Here is a 19388-nt window from a genome sequence, read left to right as displayed (position 1 = left end):
GGAAGCAGGTTCCCAACGTGGTCTGGCCTCGCCATCCCAATGGAGGCAGACGGGCTATTCACTCACTTGACAAACATGTATAGAGCACCTACTATGTGCCAAGTAGACTGTGAGGATCCAACGGTAGCAAAACAACAAGATCACTGCCCTCGTGGAGCTGGCGTTCAAGTGAGAGATCGGACATTGTTTAAAAAATCACACAAATTGCCATAATCATCATAAGTCCTCTGAAGGACAAGTATGAGCAGCTATGAGAACTCACAAGAGAGTGACAGGAACAGTCAGGATGGGTCCTCAGCACGTGCGAAGGAACAGCATGTGCAAAGGAAGTGAGAGGTGCTCAGCATGGCTGGGAGGCTGAATGGTGGGAGATGAGGCTGGAGAGATGGCAGGGACCACTCCATGCAGGGTCTTGTATTGAAGAGTGATGGGACAGCATGCAAGGGCTTTCAGTGGAGGAGACTCAACCTCCCCCCCACCACCCGCCTTTTTTTTTTTTTTTTTTTGAGACAGGGTCTGGCTCTGTCACCTGGGCTGGAGTGCAGTGGCTTGATCATAGCTCACTGCAGCCTCAAACTCCTGGGCACAAGCAATCTTCCCACCTCAGCCTTTCAAGTAGCTGTGACTACAGGTGCGTGCCACTACGTCCAGCTATTATTTTTTATTTTTTATAGAGATGAGGTCTCACTATATTGCTCAGGCTCGTCTTGAATTCCCGGGCTCAATCAAACAATCCTCCCACCAAAGCCTCCCAAAGTGCTTGGATGACAGGTATGAGACACCACGCACAGTCCCATCTAGAGACAACACTTGGACAAATGAATGGAGCCCTTGGGAGGCTCAGTGCAGTGAGAGTTTCAGATGCTGCAGCTGTTCCAGGTAGAATGAAGCAGGCAGGTTTCTGGTCTTTCTCTACACATGGAGCTGAGCAAGTCTTTTGAAACTACAAAGTTGGTCCAAATGGGTCTAACTCAGTGGTGGTAAAAGAGCATATCAGGAGGGCCACAAAATGCCATTGCATGCCAGCAGGTTTCGAGGAATCACTCTCTATTAGCTTTCTGTGGCTGCTGGAACAAATTATCACAACTTAGGGGCTTAGACCACATACATTTATCTTAACAGCTCTAGAGGTCAAGGCTAAAGTCGAGGCATTGACAGGGCTTCATTCTTTCTGGAGGCTCTAGGAGAGAATCTGTTCCCGGGCCTTTTCCAGTTTCTAGAAGTCAGCTGCATTCTTTGGCTCATGGCCCCTTCCTCCATTTTCAAAACCAGCAGTAGGGCATCTTTTAATCTGTCTGTGACTCTGACCTTCCTGTTCCCTCTCATAGGAAACCTTTGTTTCCTATGGGGTCTACCTGGATAATTCAGGATAATCTCCCCATCTCAAGATTCATAACTATCACATCTGCAAAGACCCTTTTGCCACTGGAGGTAACATATGCACAAGCTCCAGGGATTGGGATGTCAACATTTTGGGGGAGGCCATTGTTTTGCCTGCCACGCCCACATTTTTGCCCCATCAGTCACAAGAGCCTGATTTGGGTCTGAATCCAACTTTAGCTCTCCTCTGCAGAACTATTCCTCCCTGACTGGCTGTGGATGTCAGGCAAGCCAAGCTTTTGACTCTGTGAGGTTCCAATCACTTTCTTCAGGTGTTTACATGCAGCCCCAAGAAAGCGTAGACTCCCTATACACAGGCATGCCAACACAGACACAGACACACACACACCCCTGCAGATGTGCACACTTTCAGGATTTAGCAGGAAGCAATTATGATTCAGGGGTTGGGGTGCCAATTCTGGAGTGAGCTTGCCTGGCCCCATATCTGGACTTTGCTGCTTCCCAGCTCTGTGACCCCAGGAAAGCTCCTTAACCTTTCTGAGCTTCAATTTCTTTATCTGTAAGTTAGGGAAAACAAAGCCCTTAGCTTCCAGGATTGTTGCAAAGATAAAATGAGATAGTGTTTGTAAAATGCCCCAAACATGGTAACTATTCAGTAATGGTTGCTGCTAGTTATTTATTCTGGAAATTTGTGGCTTTTATACATCCCTGTACTCACATTTTTTCTGGGTAACCAAGATGCTATCATCTGCCTGTGAAGTTTATCTTTCTAAAGCTTTTAAAGGGGCTACATTGATTAGAAATTTATAGGATTCAAGTGCCTATCTATCTCTAAACACACACACACACAGATGACACAAGCACCCACACATATATACCCACAGGCACGCCTGTAGAGGCATGTGTACATACGGCTATGAGTACACACGCACACACACACACACACATGCACATGTATGATCAGAACCCACATGCAAGAATACACTTTTACATGCATATCTGTACACACTGTGCTCTTACAGAGAGATCAGATCCAATCAGCTGCCTTCTTTGAGTAAGGTCATAAGCCCAGTGGAGGACCGACCTCTGCTTATTTCTGATGCTCAGCCTCCCACAAAAAGCCGAAACTGACCTCAGAAACATTCAAGTAACTACTTTTGAGCTTTCCCGTACTGCTGCAACATCTTGATGCATGTCGAGGAAAAGGTTAATGGATGTACAATTGTACCAGAAAGTAGGCTTCATGTGGTGTGCAGCAGAGCCTGGGAGAGACACCCTGCACCCTGCTTGCCCCAGTGTGATGGGTTTATGTGCCAATCTCTGAATCAGCAGAGGAAATGGCTAAAAGCTGGGGTTCCACCAACTGATGGGATGGAGCCAGAGCAGCCGCCTTTAAAAGCAGTGGTTGACCACGATTTCACCATTCAGAAAAATGCAGCAAAGTGGGAAAGTGGGTACGATGTCATGTTGTCCCTCTCTGTCTCTCTCTGATTTTTGCCTCTTTCTCTGTCTTTCTGTCTTTCTCTCTCTCTCTCTCTCTCTCTCTCACACACACACACACACACACACACACACACCACACACCACACACCACACCATCAATTCCAGAATCCCTGCTCGCTCTTCACCTCACCCTAATTGCCAAGTAGGGGGATATTACTGTTGAGTTTATTAAAGTTGGCATTTCTGAAGTCAAAATTGGACCATCTGCTGTCAATGGGGAAATGGCTGCTCTGATGGGGGCTGGCCTGAGGCTCTAATGCCAGGGTCTCTCAGGAACCTGTCCTTAAATGACTGAGCTGCTCCATCAGGAAGACACACACTGCCATGCAGGGCATGTGCATTTCAGACTCATTAATTCTCCCTGTTGTTTGTTACTGTCACCACCTGGGAAGCCCTAGATCTCAATCTGTCTCCTTGAGGGATTGGTGAATGGGATTCCTGCCTGGGCCTCAGCGCTTTGGGGAAGGAGGTCACCTCTGTCGAGAGTCGGAGACGAGGGAGCCAAGAGAGAAAGACCACTGGAGGGCTCAGCTGGGCTAGTGCAGTCCATGCTGGGCAAGGTGCTGTGTCATGACAAACCCAGGAACAGCAACAGTTGTGGTTGTTGTTTCTGAGTGCTTACTGTGCCAGGTGCTGTGCTAAGTACTCTATATGCATTGTTTTCCTTAAGCCATCAACAATCTGGGAGAGAAGCTCTATTATTCACTCTCATTTTACAGATGGGGAAACCAAGGCACACAGATGGGAACTTACTTGCCCAAGTGTACACAGCTCAAGGGTGGAAGAGCTGGATTTGGAAGTTAGGTCCAGCTGCCCAGATGCTAGAAGAATGAAATCTTTGTTTCATGTCAGTGCTGATGATTGGGGTTCTTTCTGACCCTTCTCCCTGCCCTTTCCTGTCATGGAAAATAGAGTTGGGAGAATGTGGTGCTGAGGCCTGAAGGGGACAAGGGTCACTGTGGTACAGAGGAATGAACTGCTCAACTGAATGAAGAAACATATGAAATGATCAATTAACTTCAAGAAATGTTTGAGATACCCTGTAATTATTGACTTCTCCGAATCCCTGAAATCTTCCATCAATTGCCTTTCCCACCTGTACTCCCCAAAAGCAATAGGATAAAGTGGAAAGACAGATTCAAGTTCAAAGTCTGGTTTGGCCACATAAAGGCTGTGTGCCTCTGGGCAAATGGCTTAACTTCCCTGAGCTTCGGTTTACTCAGCTGTAAAGCAGAAATGATTGTCTGTCTCTCAGTGAGGACATTATGAGGATTAAAGGAAATATATGATATTTAAAAGTTCCTAGCACAGGGCTTGGAGATAAATGTTTGTTTCTCTATGGAATAGCGGAATAGGAGCCTATTTCTGCAGCCAGCCAGCCCGGATTCATAATCCCAGTCCCCACCACTTATTAACTGTGTGACTGTGGGCAAGCTGCTAAACCTCTCTGTTCTTCAGTTTCCTTATCTGTGAAATGGGAATGATTGTAATATGTTCTATTGCACAGGATTCCTGTGAAGATTACATAAATGAATCTACATAAAGCTCTCAGCACAGTGCTGGCACATGATGCCAATAAGAGTGGTCTGTTGTGATTATTTTGCTAGAAGTTGAGCATTACTGCAAGAAAAATCACAGTCCATTTCATCTCCATTCCTTCTCCACCAACAAAAGGGCTAGAGCAGTGGTTCTCAGCAGGGGGTGACTTTGCCCCTCCGGGACACTGAGCAGTGTCTGGAGACAGTTTTAGTTGTTGCAACTGGGTAGGGAGTTAAACCAGGCATCTTAGAGGGTAGACACCAGAGATGCTGCTGAACAGTCTACAATGCACAAAACAGCCCCCACACAAAGAATTATCTGTCCCGAAACATAAACAGTGCTGGACTTGAGAAGCCCTGGGCTAGAGGGATTTGAAGACTATCCTGTCCAACTTCCCATTTTACAGATGAAGTCAGGGAGGCCATGAGGCAGGCTGTAAGGGTAAAGTGATTTGATAAGCATCTTGGTTGGGTTTATGGTTCACTTAGTATGCATTATTCATTCAACATGTATTTCTTCTCTCTTTTATGGCAGGCATCGAGCTAATTAAGGAATCCAGAAAACTTCTATTTTGATCTTTTTTTTTTTTTTTTTTTTTTTGACAGTCTTGCTCTGTCACCCAGGCTGGAGTGCAGTGGTATGATCTAGGTGGCTCACTGTGACCTCTGCTTCCTGGGTTCAAGCAATTCTCCTGCCTCAGCCTCCCAAGTAAAAAAATCTTTGCTTTGCTATGAAAAAAGAAAAATCCCCCAAATGTCTTGACTGGGTTAAGTCACTTTCCTTAATGTGTTGCATGTCTTTTTTTTTTTTTTCTTTTTTTTTTTGAGACAGAGTCTTGCTCTGTCACCCAGGCTGGAGTGCAGTGTCACGATCTTGGCTCACTGCCACCTCTGCCTCCTGAGTTAAATGATTCATGTGCCTCAGCCTCCCGAGTAGCTAGAATTACAGGCATGCACCACCACACTCAGCTAATTTTTATATTTTGAGTAGAGATGGGATTTCACCATGTTGGCCAGGCTGGTCTCAAACTCCTGGCCTCAAGTGATCCACCCGCCTCGGCCTCCCAAAGTGCTGGGATTACAGGCATGAGCCAGTATGCCCAACCATATTTTCATCTTATACAAACAGATTCTGTAACATATTAGGGCTAGCTGGACATTGGAAAAAGCACTGGTCCAATCCCTGAGAAGACTGAGGTACTACTCAATAATCCCCAACACTGGAGGGTTCAGAGTCCCCCCAAACTTGATAAAATCTATGTTTCTTGAGAAAAAAATGCACATAGACACCTGCATAAATATGTTGATAATATCAGAATGCCCCCAAGTCCCTGACTCCCATCCATAGAATGTTTAAGACTTTAGGTTTAAATGCAGGAGAGGAGTCCTCCTTTAGAAAGAGGAGGGTATGACCTGGCTTATGGTCGGCTTGTCAAGCCATAGGACAGATGTCTGCCTAATTAGATAATTAGACATAGCAAGTTCCAGCCATTATTACTCACTTCTCCCTCTGTCCATATTTTGGAAAAAATATATGCCAAAAACACAGGGGAAGGTGGAATCAAGATGGGAAGGTGATAGGGGTGCGACAGATCCTGTCAACAACAAGTCTCTCTGACTTCCTCCTCCATCACGGCGTCTGGATGCCAAGGTTAAGGACAAATCTTAATTACTTTTTTGGGCCCATCTGTTTAGGGAAGCTGACCTCGAATGGAAGCCACCCAGCTGCCAGTCCCTTCACAGGCAAGATATGTGAGCAAATGCCTTTGAGAGGCTCTGGACAGAGAGAAATATAATAAGGATAAAGAGGGCCTTACCAATGCCAGGGAGAGAGGTGGAAATGCAAACCAATTTTGGAGGCAAATGTCTAATTCCAAACTTAATACATTCTAAAAGTCCTGTGAGTAACCTAGGTGTGGCTTTGCAACTCACAAAGGGGCCCTTTTATGCTCAGGAGAAGTGCTCAGCAGCCACGTGTGTCTAGCCTGGCACCTCTAGCCACTGTTGATAGGATGAGGGGTGGGCATCTAGGGTGAGCTAGGTCAATCAGAGTTCCTTCCCTAGGAATTTGGAATTTAGACTAAGAAGAGCTATGAAAACTGGGAGGCTCTAGCTAGCGTGGCTATATTTTCTAATATGTGGGATGAGGAGCAGGCCTTTTATGAGGCTAGGCTGTGTTCTTGTCCTCTGATCCCTGGAGATATCTCCGAACCCTTATATTAAATTTCTCTTTCTACATAATGGGATAAAGATAGCCACCAATAATGCCTTCCTCCTCTGCATGCACGTGTCATTTATCACATAAGGAGATAGGATCTATTTCCTGTCCTCAATAGAAAGTGATGGAAGTGATACCCTGCCAGTTCCAGACCTAGCTGTTAAGAGACCGGGCAACACCTATCTTTGCTCTCTTGGGATCCAACTGCCATGTAAAGGAGCTCAGGCCAGACTAATGAATAAGGAAGGATGAAATGCAAAGAGAGGGGCTACCTGAAGAGCACCAAGGTACAGACAGGGGAGTAAAGCTTTCTTGCACCTTCCAGCCCAGCCCAATCACTGGCTGAATGCAGCTGAGTGAGCAAACCCAGCCCACGTCCCCTGGAGCAGAAAACCTGCCCAGCAGAGCTCTGTCTGAATCCTTAACCCATAAAATCATGAAAATAATACACTGTTGTGCTCTAAGCCTCAGAGTTTTGGGTGGTTTTTTATATTGCAATAGATGACCGAAACAACCTAGCTGGAATTAGTTTCCTTTCTTGTAAGCAAAGTGTCCTAACTAATATAGAAAATCTGTAGCAGTTGGGCATGCAAAATAAACTCTGAAATCCCACTTGGCACTTATATAAGAAATGTGGGGGCAAAATGAGGTTGGTTAATGAGTTTTTCTTCTGACCATCCTCTCTCCCTCCTGGGAAGCTGAAGAGAACAGAGCTGGGTTGTGAACCGAGTGGTGAGTGAAGATTTAGATTCCTCCTGGCAGAAGCACATGAGCTCCATGGAATGAAGCTGCTCTGGGTTGCTGCGCATGGCCTGGGGCTCCCTGGGACAGCTAACTCCTGCAAAACTGCCCCAGGGAGGCAATGCTTCCTGGTAAGCCTGAAGGCATTTCTCTCCTGGAACTCTCAGAACCACAGCAGCATGCAGACTAGTTCTGGCAGCTTTGGAAGATAAAGACAGGTTAATAAGAGCTGGAAATAATAACTGGGCCAGCACAGAAAGGGTTTCAACTTCCAGCTCTCAAAATGTCCCCTCCAAACCTGAGTAATTAAAATTTCCATGTTCTGCAGAGCCTAGGAATTTGGGAACACGTCTTCAGGAAAAACCTCTCAGACATTTAAGAGCATAGTTCTGAGAGTCAGCCAAATAGGGATGTGTACCTTGCCTGCATATGACCTTGGGCAAATGACCTAAACTCTCTAAGCTTCAGTTTCCTCACCTGCAAAATGGCGATAATAATAGCTTACTTGACAGGGTTGAGAGGAGCAGTTAATGAGTTAATTCATATGAAGTTTTTAGACACAGGCTTGGCACATACATAGTAAGTGCTTAATAAATGGCATCCATCATGATGATTATTTATCATGTTTATTGACAGTGATTTCCTAACTCTCCCAGATAGCTTTCACTCAGGTAATAGAAAAGAACACTCAGCATCATGGGGCTGATGTCTGGACCCAGTAAGGGACACAGCTACATCGGCGATTTTAACATAGAAGGAGCTCATTTACTCTGAGAGGTACAGCCAGCAATAGGGTGTGAGGTCCCTCACCAGACACCCCCAAAATACTGTAGAGTCTGAGCAGGAAGAATCCTGAGAAAGAGACTGAGTCATGTGATGGGTGGGGAAACTGAGGTCCCAAGAGCTCACTAACTGAGATCCTCATGTTCTGCAGTGGGAGCCCCAGTTAGCACCCCCATTTTCAGTTTGGCTCCATGTCTGATGTTGCACTTGGCTTTCATCTGACTCTTCTCTGATCCCCTCCCAGGGAAGTGTGGGTGGAACAGGAATCAGGGCAGGTTTGAGCTTATAAGACACAAATAGCATTGGGTTTGCCTCTGGCGATGCTACCAGCAAGGGCTGGCTGCAGGAAGGGCGCTGTGGAACAACCACAGCCAGAATCTTCCGGGACTGTCCTCCCCACTCTGGGAAGCCAGGCAGAAAACACACTGTCTCAGCAAAGGGACATTCTGTCACCAAAGACTTGGCCCAAGCTCCCCTGGAAGCCTCTCAAATCTCCTTCAGGGGAAGCCAGGGGCTGCTAGAATTTCCGGACTTGCCAAACAGGAGTCTCAGGGCAGACTTCTAGAACAAAGGCTTCAGCTAGTGTCAAAAATCAGCTTTCTCATTAAAAACAAACAAACCTCACCATTAAATAATTGCCACTATTTATTAAGCATGTACTTTGTACAAGGCACCACAATAATCCTTTGCATGCTAATTAAATACTCACTCAGATGCATGTGATAATGTTATCCCCATTTTGCAGATGAGGAAACTGAGGCACAGGGAGGTAAAGTGGCTTATCTAAGGGCATGCAGCGGGTACGTGGCAGAACTGGAATTTGGACCCAGGTCTCCCTGACTTTGCAACCCCAGCTCTTAACCACAACGCTCTGCCACCATGTCACCAGGCTGGTAGGGAGAATACAGCAGGGCATCGAAGATAAAACAGGGACCTCATTTATCCTGTTCTAGATCATTTAAGCTGGGGTCTGCTCAGTCCACAAGGACCTATTTAACCTGACCCCCAGAGGCAGCCCAGTGGCCATGTTGATACAACTGGGCTTGGCACGCCTGGCTGCAGTTGACTGGACAAGGGATAGTATCTGACATAAGCCAGTCAGAGTACTTTCCCTGGGAATTTGGACCCTGGATAAAACTATAAACCCCCAAGCCTCTTGGCCTCAGGCAATGTAGAAAGAAGTTGGGAGATGGCCTCATCTTCCATGTTCATTCATTCACTCAACAAATATTTTGCTGTGCACCTATTATGTACCAGGCTTTGGGAATATGGCAGTGAACAAAACCGGCAAAAATACCTACCCTTAGGAAACTTAATCTAATGGGGAGAGACGTACAATAGTTAAAGAAAATATGTAAAATATGAAATATAACAGCTGGTGATAAGTGCCATGCAAGAAAAAGGTTGAACAGAGTTCTTGCTTTCACCGTTTACCTTTAACATACATATCTTTCCTTCCCTCATGACCGAGGCCTATCGTTGTATAAAGACACACACACATACACACACATGCACACACACACACACACACACACTGCCAGTCTGGAGAACTTCCCACTCCTGAAATATCTTTTAAAAAGCTAAGCAAAATAAAAACCTAACCCCATAAGCAAGCCTCTCAGACCCATCCCCTTGGTGACCACCCGAGGAGGCTGACAGAGGGCCAAGTGTGAAGCTGACACATCCTATGGCAGGTGTTTGTCACTTGTCAACAACACCTCCGATTTCCCCAGCCTGCCCTGAGTGCAATTATCTGCAGAGGCTCAAATCAAAGGCATCCACTTCCTGCATCCCCGGAGCATCATTTTCCATCCAAGAACCTCGTTAACCCCCGGCTGAGTGTCTGGGTAGGGAGATCAGTGGGCACCTCAGTGCCCAAATCTGCTGTAAGCAGTTGGCAACGGCTGCCCCTGGCAGAAGGGCTTGGGGAGGGGCATAGGGTGGAGGTGGTGTCCCAGCATCCTGCCTTCCCATTTCCTGTTTGATATTTGGGTCTAGGAAGACCACTCCAATGGCCTGTCTGTATCCCGGCAGCCAGTCTCCATTTATACCAGGAGCCCCCCAAACACATACCCTCACTCCCTTCTCTCAGTCACTCCTCCCACCCTGATGATACCCCACATTTTCCCCCGTCCCCCGGCTCCAGCCCACACCCATGCCACTCCTTGCTCTCCAGTACTGTCCCTGCTCATTGATTTTGTCACTCTCTTCCACTCTTCACACATCCTTCTTATAAGCCTTGCTTCTCTCCCAAACATGTTTTCATGATCCCCACCCTCTGAGCCCCACTTTCCCCTCCTTCCTACCATTTTTTAAACACATAGTGTCACCAGAGCCTGGGTCAGGAACTGTGCATGCGTCACCTCAACGCTTACACGAGTCTTCTAGGATAATTACTGTTATTTCCCCCATTCTGCCAGTGAGCAAACTGGGGCTCAGAGAGGTCAAGCAACATGCCCAAGATCCACAGCAGGCAAGCGGGGAGCTGGCATGGGACCCCGGGTTCTTGGAGTCTGGACCCATCAGGTTAACCTCTGCTTCCTCACTCACACGCTGCCTGACTGTTACAGGACTGGTTTCTCCGATTGTCTTATGTAACTAATTTCAAACATGCTCTCTCTTTCACACACTCTTTTTTACCTACTCTCTGTCCTCCTAACCTTGCCTTCAGCTGTACCTTCTGACACCTACATGGCTCTCAGCTCCAGAACACATCCCTATGCAGCTGTGATTAGCTGAGACACCTGATGCTCACACTCACCCCGCTTCTTGCAGCCTCCAATGACATCTCCTCTTTCCCTATCACAAGACCCCTCCCCCTGCGCCTTCTTCAATGCACCCGCAGCCAAGAACCTCCTCACTCGCAGCCCACTCTCTCCTCTAGTCCCTTTTCTCTTCTCCCAGCTCTCCCAACTCACGCAACAAAGATCCCATGTCTGCCAGTGGGGAAGGGGGTGGGGTGGGGAGGTGGCCCCGTAAGTCACAAATGGCAAAGCCCAGAGGCAGCCCAGCACACCCTGTTTGAGGCCAAAGCCCTGCTCCAGCCCAGCACACCCTCCTGCCACAGCAGCTCTGGGGTGAATGGGAAGTGTTAAGCCTCACCCGATTCGCTCCTGCTCCATCTCTTCCATTTTCTCAGCTCGAGCAATCACCCTGTTGATGATTTCTTTCTCCTCATCAGTCAGCTCTTCCTGCTTCCTCTGCCTGTCAGGCTGACCACTGGGGTCGATGGACCAGCCTGCCTGGAGCCTGAAAGGAAATTTGGGAAGGTGTGAGGGTGGACAGAAAATAGCAGTTCAAATTCCTGCCGGGAAACTCACTGTCTGGGAAACTGTGGGCAAAAGGATCATCTCTCTCAGAGCCTCAATCTGCTCCTCTGTGCAATGGGACACACATACTTCCCTCTTAGGCTTCTGATGAGTTTATATGCTATGTGCTTAGTACACAGTAGACATTCCATGACATTTTCAGCAAGCTCATGGAAACCTGGAGGGTAAAGATATTTCAGAAAAGATTCCAGAACAGTAGACTTCTACAACTGGAGTGGAAATGATTCAGGACAGGCAGTCTGAAGCCCTGGGTCCCAGGTTGACCACAGCATCTGCCTGGCAGAGAGATAGCTTTTGGGGGCCACAGAGTTTTTTAAAATAAGTTTAAACTGGTTGCCAACTAGGTTTCTAAAAATCTCTTGAATTCACATAAATGTCTAGATTTCCAGCCTCAAAGGCTCTGGTAACATTTCGGGTTCTATCTTGTGTTCTTTTTGACTTTTCTTTTTAAGCGAACACTGACATAACATCTATTGGTGCCCACATTACCTAATTATCTCTCACACGTGCCCACTGTGTGCCCGCATCAGCTTATTATCTCTCATGTAAGTCCCCCGTGTGCCTGCATTATCTCATTCAGTCCTCACATCACCCCTACAAGGCAGGGGCTGTTTGTGTCCCTATTTCCTGGTGAGGAGGCTGAGGCATGGAGAAATTAGAGCACTTGCCCAAGGTTACGTGGCTGGCAAGTGGCAGCGGCAGGATTCAGACCTGGGCAGCCTGCACATTTACCCTCCATGAGACGGAAAGAATGGGACCTGTGGCCCCGGCAATGGTTCAGAGAATCAGAGGCTGCTGGGAACAGAGTTAAGGCTGTGGTCTATGACAAATTAGTATCCTCTCCACTAACACCATGGTCCATGACCCAAGGCTCTGAGGTGCATCACTGGAGTGGAAGGCAGGGTTGAACGCCACTAGAAATTCTTGTCCCTATGAGGGAAAAAAATCAGGAACTCTGAATCCTCAGGAGCCAGCCCCCCATTAGCCGCCAGCCTTGGTCCCTTCTGCTGGCCTAATCACAGCAGCAGGCATGAAATTGCCTTTTTACATTGGAAATTAAAAGCCCATCTTCCTCCCTCCTCCCCGTCTTCTGCCATCCCCCCACCTTAGCTAGCTTGCTCTGAAGAGCAGAGGAGGAAGAGTTTGAAGGAAAAGGGGAGCAGATGTCCTGGGGCAAGTCTTGTTTCCAGAAAGGGAAGGAGGACGCGGCCCGGGGAAATTCTGGTGGAAACACATCTTGCTTTCCCACATGTGGCCTTGGATGGGACGCCTCTGGGATGAGCACATGATAACACTGCTCAAACTCCTTGCTCAGAACTCTCCAGTGGTGTCTCATTGACTTAGAATAAAACCCAGAATTAGGCAGAAGTGATGGTTGCACAACATTGCAAAGATACTAAATGCCACTAAATTGTATGCTTTACAATGATTACTTTTAGGGTACGTGAATTTTACCTTAATAAAAATAAAATCCAGACTTCTTGCTTATTCTGCAAAGTCTTACCTGGTCTGTCCTTTACCTGCCCCTCTGTCCTCATTACCCCTTGCTCCCCTGGGTCACTAGGCTCCAGCCGCACTGGCCTCTCTGCTCAATCTTAAACACCAAAGTCTTCTTTTTGCCTCAGGGCCTTTGCACTTGCTGTTTCCCTTGCCAGGAACACTTACCTGCCTGGATCTTCCCTCTCATCATCCTGGTCTCAGAGACGCTGTCTTTGATCTCTCATTGCCCTGGTTCACTTTCTCCACTGCACCCATCTCTAGCTGAAGTTATCTTTTAAATTTTTTCTTGTTATATATTTATTTCCCCTTTATCTCCCACCAGAACATAGATTACAGGATGGCACGGACCTTATCTGGCCCTGGTTCTCTACTGTGTCCATGCATTTAGATCATTCTCTGACAGCAAGTACATAAAAAGAGTTTTTGAATAAGACCTGGTCCCTGGTGGCCAAAGGAGATGTTAAATGCCTAATTATACAGGTGATATGCAGGGAGACTGAAGCAATGGAGGTTACTCAGCCTAGAGATTGGGCAGAGCTTCTTGAAGAAGTGAGGAGAATTCACTGTGATCCTGGTAAAGATGAAGCTTCAGGGCCCCTGTTTGCACAGGCACTTCCCGAGGCCCTAGGATGGGCCCTAGCAATGGTCACGTGATCAGGAAAGTTTGCAGAAGCAAGCTGGTTTTGTCTTTTTGATCTTGAAGAGGGCCCCTTAAGTATATAAGCTTTGGGCCCCACAAAGCAATGGCTGATTCCTGCTGAGACCTCAAAGATAAGCTGAAGGGGTGATGGAAGGTAGGGGTGAGATTGAGTCTGGCAAAGGGAATGGTCTTTGCAAAAGGCTGGAGTAGAGCATGCAGGCCGCATGCTAGAGGGAAAGAAGACCAGTATGGTGGCCAGCCTCTAGGATGGTCCCCAGAGGTCCTTGCCTCCTGTTATTCATATCCTCCTATGTGTAGTCCTCTCCCATGCTGAATCAAGGCTGATCCGGTGTGACCAACTAAATACAGTGGAAGTGACGCTGTGTGGCTTCCAAGTCATAAAAGACACTGAAGCATCCACCTTGGTCTCTTGGCCAGCCGCCATGCTGTGAGGACACTCAAACAGCCCCGTGGCGAGGACCACGTGGAGGGGAACTGAGGCCCCCAGCCAACAGCTAGCACCAAACTGTCAGCTACATGAGCGGCTCCTCGATCCTCTATGAGGCCTTCAGATAACTGCTGCCCCAGGTGACATGTCTGCAGCTGCATGAGTGACCTTGTGCCAGGGCTGCCCAGCCAAGCCACCCTCCTATTCCTGCTCACAGAAATTGTGAGGAATAACCAACGGTTTCTATAATTTTAAGTCACTTTTTTGAGATGATTTCTTATCAGATAACTAGGAAACCCAGTCCAGCAGGAGGATAGAGACAGACTGGTAGCACCCTCCCCACAGTGTCTGGATTCATTTTCTATTGCTGCATGACACATTCTTACAAATGTGGGGGCTTAAACTAACACACATTTATTTTCTCACAGTTTCTAGGGGTCAGGAGTCTGGGCTTGGCTTAACTGGGTCTTCTGCTCAGGATTTCACAAGGCTGCAATCAAGGTATGGGCTGGGCCATGTTCTCATCTGGAGGCTTGATAGGGGAAGAATTAGCTTCTAAGCAAATTTGTGTCACTGGCAGAATTAATTTGCTTGCAGCTGTATGACTGAGGGCCATGGCCTTTTGTTGGCTGTTGAGAGAGTCCCTACCCCAGCTACTAGAGGCTGCCTACATTTCCTAATCATGTGGACCTCTCTGATCCCATCCTGTGGGCCACTTCCTTCATCAAGTACACAAGGAGCATCTCTAGCTCCTGTCACCCAAGACAGAGTCTTATATAACATAATGTGATCCCAAGAGTGACAGCTCATCCCCTTTGCTGTATTCTATAGGCTAGAAGCAAGGCTCAGGTCCTGCCCACACTCAGGGTCAGGGCATTACACAAAGGCATGAACACCAAGAGGTGGGGATCACTTTAAAGTCTGCCTGCTGTGGCATTCCTGGCAGATATCCTTCCATCCTTGCTTGAATGCCTCTTGTGATGGAGGCCTCACTCTCTTTATGCAGAATCTGTGCCATGCTGTTGGGAAGAGCTTCCATTTGGTGTGCCAATATCTCTTAGCCTGCTGTTTCTTCCCATTACTTTTAAAGGATACAGTGGACTCCTGTATAATGAAGATCACCTACCCTTCCCGAAGAGCCCCAGTCATAATGGAATTCAGCCACTCCCGAGTCTCAGCAGTTTTCATAGAAATGGACACTTCACCTGCCCCTAATTCTCCCTTATTTGCCACCACGTCTCTTCCTGGATTTCTCTGCTGATCCCCCTTTATTTATTTCCTGCCATTACAAAGCAGCTCAGTGACCAAAACTGAACACATGTGAGATTCTAGGCCTAGTCCCCAGTGAAGACCCTCCAAGGACACATTCCTGCAGCTTACAATCTGGTCAGGAGCCAGCCTGATCTGAAGTCAGTGGCTCACACCCCACCACCACACCATTGCCGGTGTTATTGTGCACAGGAAATGCAAGCATCTGAACACACATGGCTCCAGAGACACAAGCAGGGCTAGGGGTCCCCGAGAGGCCCCGCCTAGGATAATTGCCTCCATCTGCAGACTGCAGATGAGCAGCCCTGCTGGAGGCTGCTGGCACCTTTCCAAACCCTTCCCCCATCCTCTGCTCCAGAACACACAGTTGACAAACAGCTCATCGTGTTTGAAAATGTCGCCGATTGGTCTCAGTGGGAACCTGCAAGCCTCCTGTGGATTTTCATGTTTTAATTCCAGAAGCAAACAGACAGAAGCAAGATCAGTTTTTCAGACCAAAGCTTTTGCTGTCAGGGGACAGAATGGGCTTGTTTAGGTCTTCCTGAGTCGAGGAGCGATGTGGGCATGAGGGCCTCAAGAATCGGTCCTTGGGATAAGACCCTTGCCAAGGGCTTCTGGACACAGGATGGCAGCTCTGTGTCCAGTTTTGGGATCTCGTTAAAGATCAAAGCCAGAGACCAAAGTATTGCTCACCTTGGACAAGTTAGAGAATTGTATCCAATCCAGAAAATACGCAGAGGGCCTACCATGTGCCAATTTGAGACCTTGTTGACTTGGCAGAGTTAATGAGTGGAATCCTGGGTCTGACACTTCTTGGCAGTATGTGCTGGGCCTCTGCTCTGCTCTGCACCTCAGTTTCCTGGTCTGTTAATTGAGAATGTTAATAGGGCATGCATCACAGGGCCCTTGGGAAGATTAAATGTGAAAGTGCATGCCAAGTGCCCAGGAAACAGCAGCCCTTGCTATTGTGATCATCCTCTTAATCTACCAGGATGCCCTAACTTTTTAGTGAGGGATGAATTGCACCAGGAACTTTGCAAGCAAACTGAGATGTGCTCCACAGTTCCGTGGGACTGCCTCTCCTGGTGAGTGCTGGCATTTTTCACAGTAACTCATTAGCTAGCTGCTGGCAGAGTAGCCCTTCAACCTAAGCAGACCTGGAAGCTGCCTACAATGACAGCCCTGGCTGCTATGAAGATACAGTAACCTAAGAGAGGGGACGCAGGAGTAGACTTTGGAATCATATAGCTCTGATTCCTTTTCTGGCACTGCCCTGCCTGGATGTGCAACCTTAGGAACAGGTTACATCTCTGAGCCTTAGTTTCCTCATCTAGTAAAGGGAATACTTACTAATGAGCTCATCAAGCTCATATGAGGGTCAACTAGACCACGTATATAAAGTGTTTAGTGTAGATCCTAGGACTTGGTAAATGCTCCAGAAAGGTGAACTTGTGTTTTCTTTTTCTTCTTATTAAATATTTTTGGTATGAAACTGTGTCTCAAATCCTTGCCACAGTGGCAATTCAGTGAAAAATTACCTAATAGTACTGCACATATAGTGAGCACTGAATCTGAATGAAAGAAAGAATGAAGGAATAGAATGTTTTGAAAGGGAAGAGTAGGGAAGACAATGAGTCACTGACCCAGGGATGGGAAGAACCCGATGGAATGAAACAAAACGTGCAGGCTGGATCACTGACTGGCATTTGAAATCAGGAATCTCTTTGACACCTTAAAGCCATGGCAGCAGGAGCGTCCAAATCAATTCCTTGCTCGTCTGCACAAACATGAGCCTAGTTGATTTAGCTATTCGGGAGAGAGAGACAGAGAGACAGACAGAGGGAGAGAGAGAGAGAAGGAGAGAGAGACCAACTAACCTAGCTGACTTTAAGTGGCAGGAACGGATGCTGGAGAAAATGTACTTTCAGAAACCTGGACCAATCCTTCCTGCAGTTCCCAGATTTCCTTTCTCAATCTGGATACACTAATCCCAAACCAGAATCTACCGAGCTATTAGGATGCAATGGAAAAAAACAAAAAACAAAAAAACAAAAAAAACTCAAGCTTTAGATTCAGATCAACCTGCATTGAAACCCCGGCACTGTGTGACTTTGGGGAAAGTATTCTCTCTCTCGGGACTCTAATATCCATCTGTCAAATGGAGTTAATAATATTTATATCATAGGGTTTACATTTACTGTCTTGTTGAATTTTTGCAATATCTTATGAGGTAAACGTTATTCTCCTCTCGAGCATACCAAGGTTCAGAGAGGTTAATCACTTGCCTAAGGCCACACAGCTTGAAGTAGCAAAGCCGACTCCAGGAAGGATGTCTTGTGCTCCGAACCACCATGCTATCCTGCCCTTCTAAAAGGCAGCCAGATGGTCCCATCTCAAGTTCTATCTCCCAGGCCATAGTCAACTCTTCCAGACCCCCTGCCCCCCTCATCTTAACTATCTGTGGCTCTTGAGTTTAGAGGAAGCATGAATCTCAGGAACTTTTGACTGTTGGTTCCAAATATCTTTTTTGTTCGTATATTTTTTCCAATGAAGCTTTTTTTTTTTTTTTTTTTTTTTTTTTTAAGAGAAAAGGTCTCCTTACGATGCCCATGCTGGATTTGAGCTCCTGGGCTTACGCAATCCTCCCACCTCAGCCTTCCAAGTAGCTGGGACTAGAGGTGTGCATCACCACACCAAGCTTAACAGGGCTTCATTCTGAGGATCACAGTAGATAGGTCTAATTAGGGGAATGTAAAGTATAGAGACATCAAGAGCCCATCACTGGCTTAAAATGCTGATGGTGTGTGTGATGTGAGTGGGAATGGAAGCAAGCACATTTTCCCCAGATGATGAAGAACTTGGGGGCTCTCTAGGGCCTGTCTACCACTGGCTAATCTGCAAAGAGCAATGTGCCATGTCCTGGCTGCAGGAAGAAATGCTCAGAGCTGCCTTTGAGGTGGGAGTAGGGAATTGGTTGTATGCCCCTACCCGAAATACAACTATTATTATTTTAGAAGGTGTTTTACTGCCCACTCTAGAACCTAAACACCTTTACTGGGAAAAGATAATGTAAACCCCATCTGGGTACTGGTCTGAACCTATACAAGCCTCTGGGCAGTGCAGAGGGGCAGCCTGTGATAGAGTTCATCGCTTCTCAAACTTTAGCACGCCCAAGATTCACTTGGTGAGCCAGCCAGAATGCAGATTTCTGGGCCTTTTGTGGAAATTTGGGTTCAGAAGATCTGCGGTGGGGCTTGAGAATTTGCATTTCCAGGGGAGGAAGGAATAAAGTCGGGATGCTTAATGGGTACAAAAATACTCATAGATAGAAGGAATCAGATCTAATATTTGGTAGCACAATGAATAGGATGACTATAGTTAACAATAATTTATTGCATGTTTCAAAATAACTAGAAGATTAGAATTAAAATGTTCTCAACACAAATAAATGATAAATGTTTGAGGTGATGTGTATTTCAATTACCCTGATTTGATTATTCCACATTGTATATAGGTACCAAAATATCACATGTACCCCAGAAATATGTAAACTATTTTATGTCAAAAAAATTAAAAAATTTAGAAAGAAAAAAGAGACATTGGGGAAAAAATTAATATTTAATATTTTAGTAAAAGCATGAAATATGGTTTATTGTAAGGATGTCCCTAATATTTCACTCTTCTCTGTATCCATGTCCTATGCTATGTGAATTTGAAATTGATCACCAAAGAGTCAGGGTCTATTTTCTTTTCTTTTTTTTTTTTTTTTTTTTTGAGATGGTGTCTCACTCGGTTGCCCAGGCTGGAGTGCAGTGGCACAATCTTGGCTCACTGCAGCCTCCACCTCCTGGGTTCAAGCAGTTCTCCTGTGTCAGCCTCCTGGGTAGCTGGGACTACAGGCATGCACCACCACACCCAGGTAGTGTTTTGTGTTTTTAGTAGAGATAGGATTTCACCATGTTGGCCAGGCTGGTCTCGAATTCCTGACCTCAAGCAATCTGCCTGCCTTGGCCTCCCAAAGTGCTGGGATTCTGGGCATGAGCCACCATGTCTGGCTCTAGAGTCTATTTTCCTACTC

General features: G+C 46.7%; 1 protein-coding gene across 3 annotated transcripts in view; it reads right to left on the bottom strand.

The window, feature by feature from the left end:
• Positions 1-19388, bottom strand: part of RPH3A (rabphilin 3A) — a 344016-nt gene that overhangs the window by 42647 nt on the left and 281981 nt on the right. For all 3 annotated transcript variants that reach the window (XM_054526605.1, XM_024256359.3, NM_001135477.1), the window contains 1 exon segment: positions 11227-11373. In XM_054526605.1, coding sequence (XP_054382580.1) covers positions 11227-11373 — 147 coding nt within the window.

The sequence above is a fragment of the Pongo abelii genome, chromosome 10, assembly GCF_028885655.2.
Source record: "Pongo abelii isolate AG06213 chromosome 10, NHGRI_mPonAbe1-v2.0_pri, whole genome shotgun sequence".
NCBI classification, from domain to species: domain Eukaryota; kingdom Metazoa; phylum Chordata; class Mammalia; order Primates; family Hominidae; genus Pongo; species Pongo abelii.
This window is presented reverse-complemented; position numbering and strand designations above follow the sequence as displayed.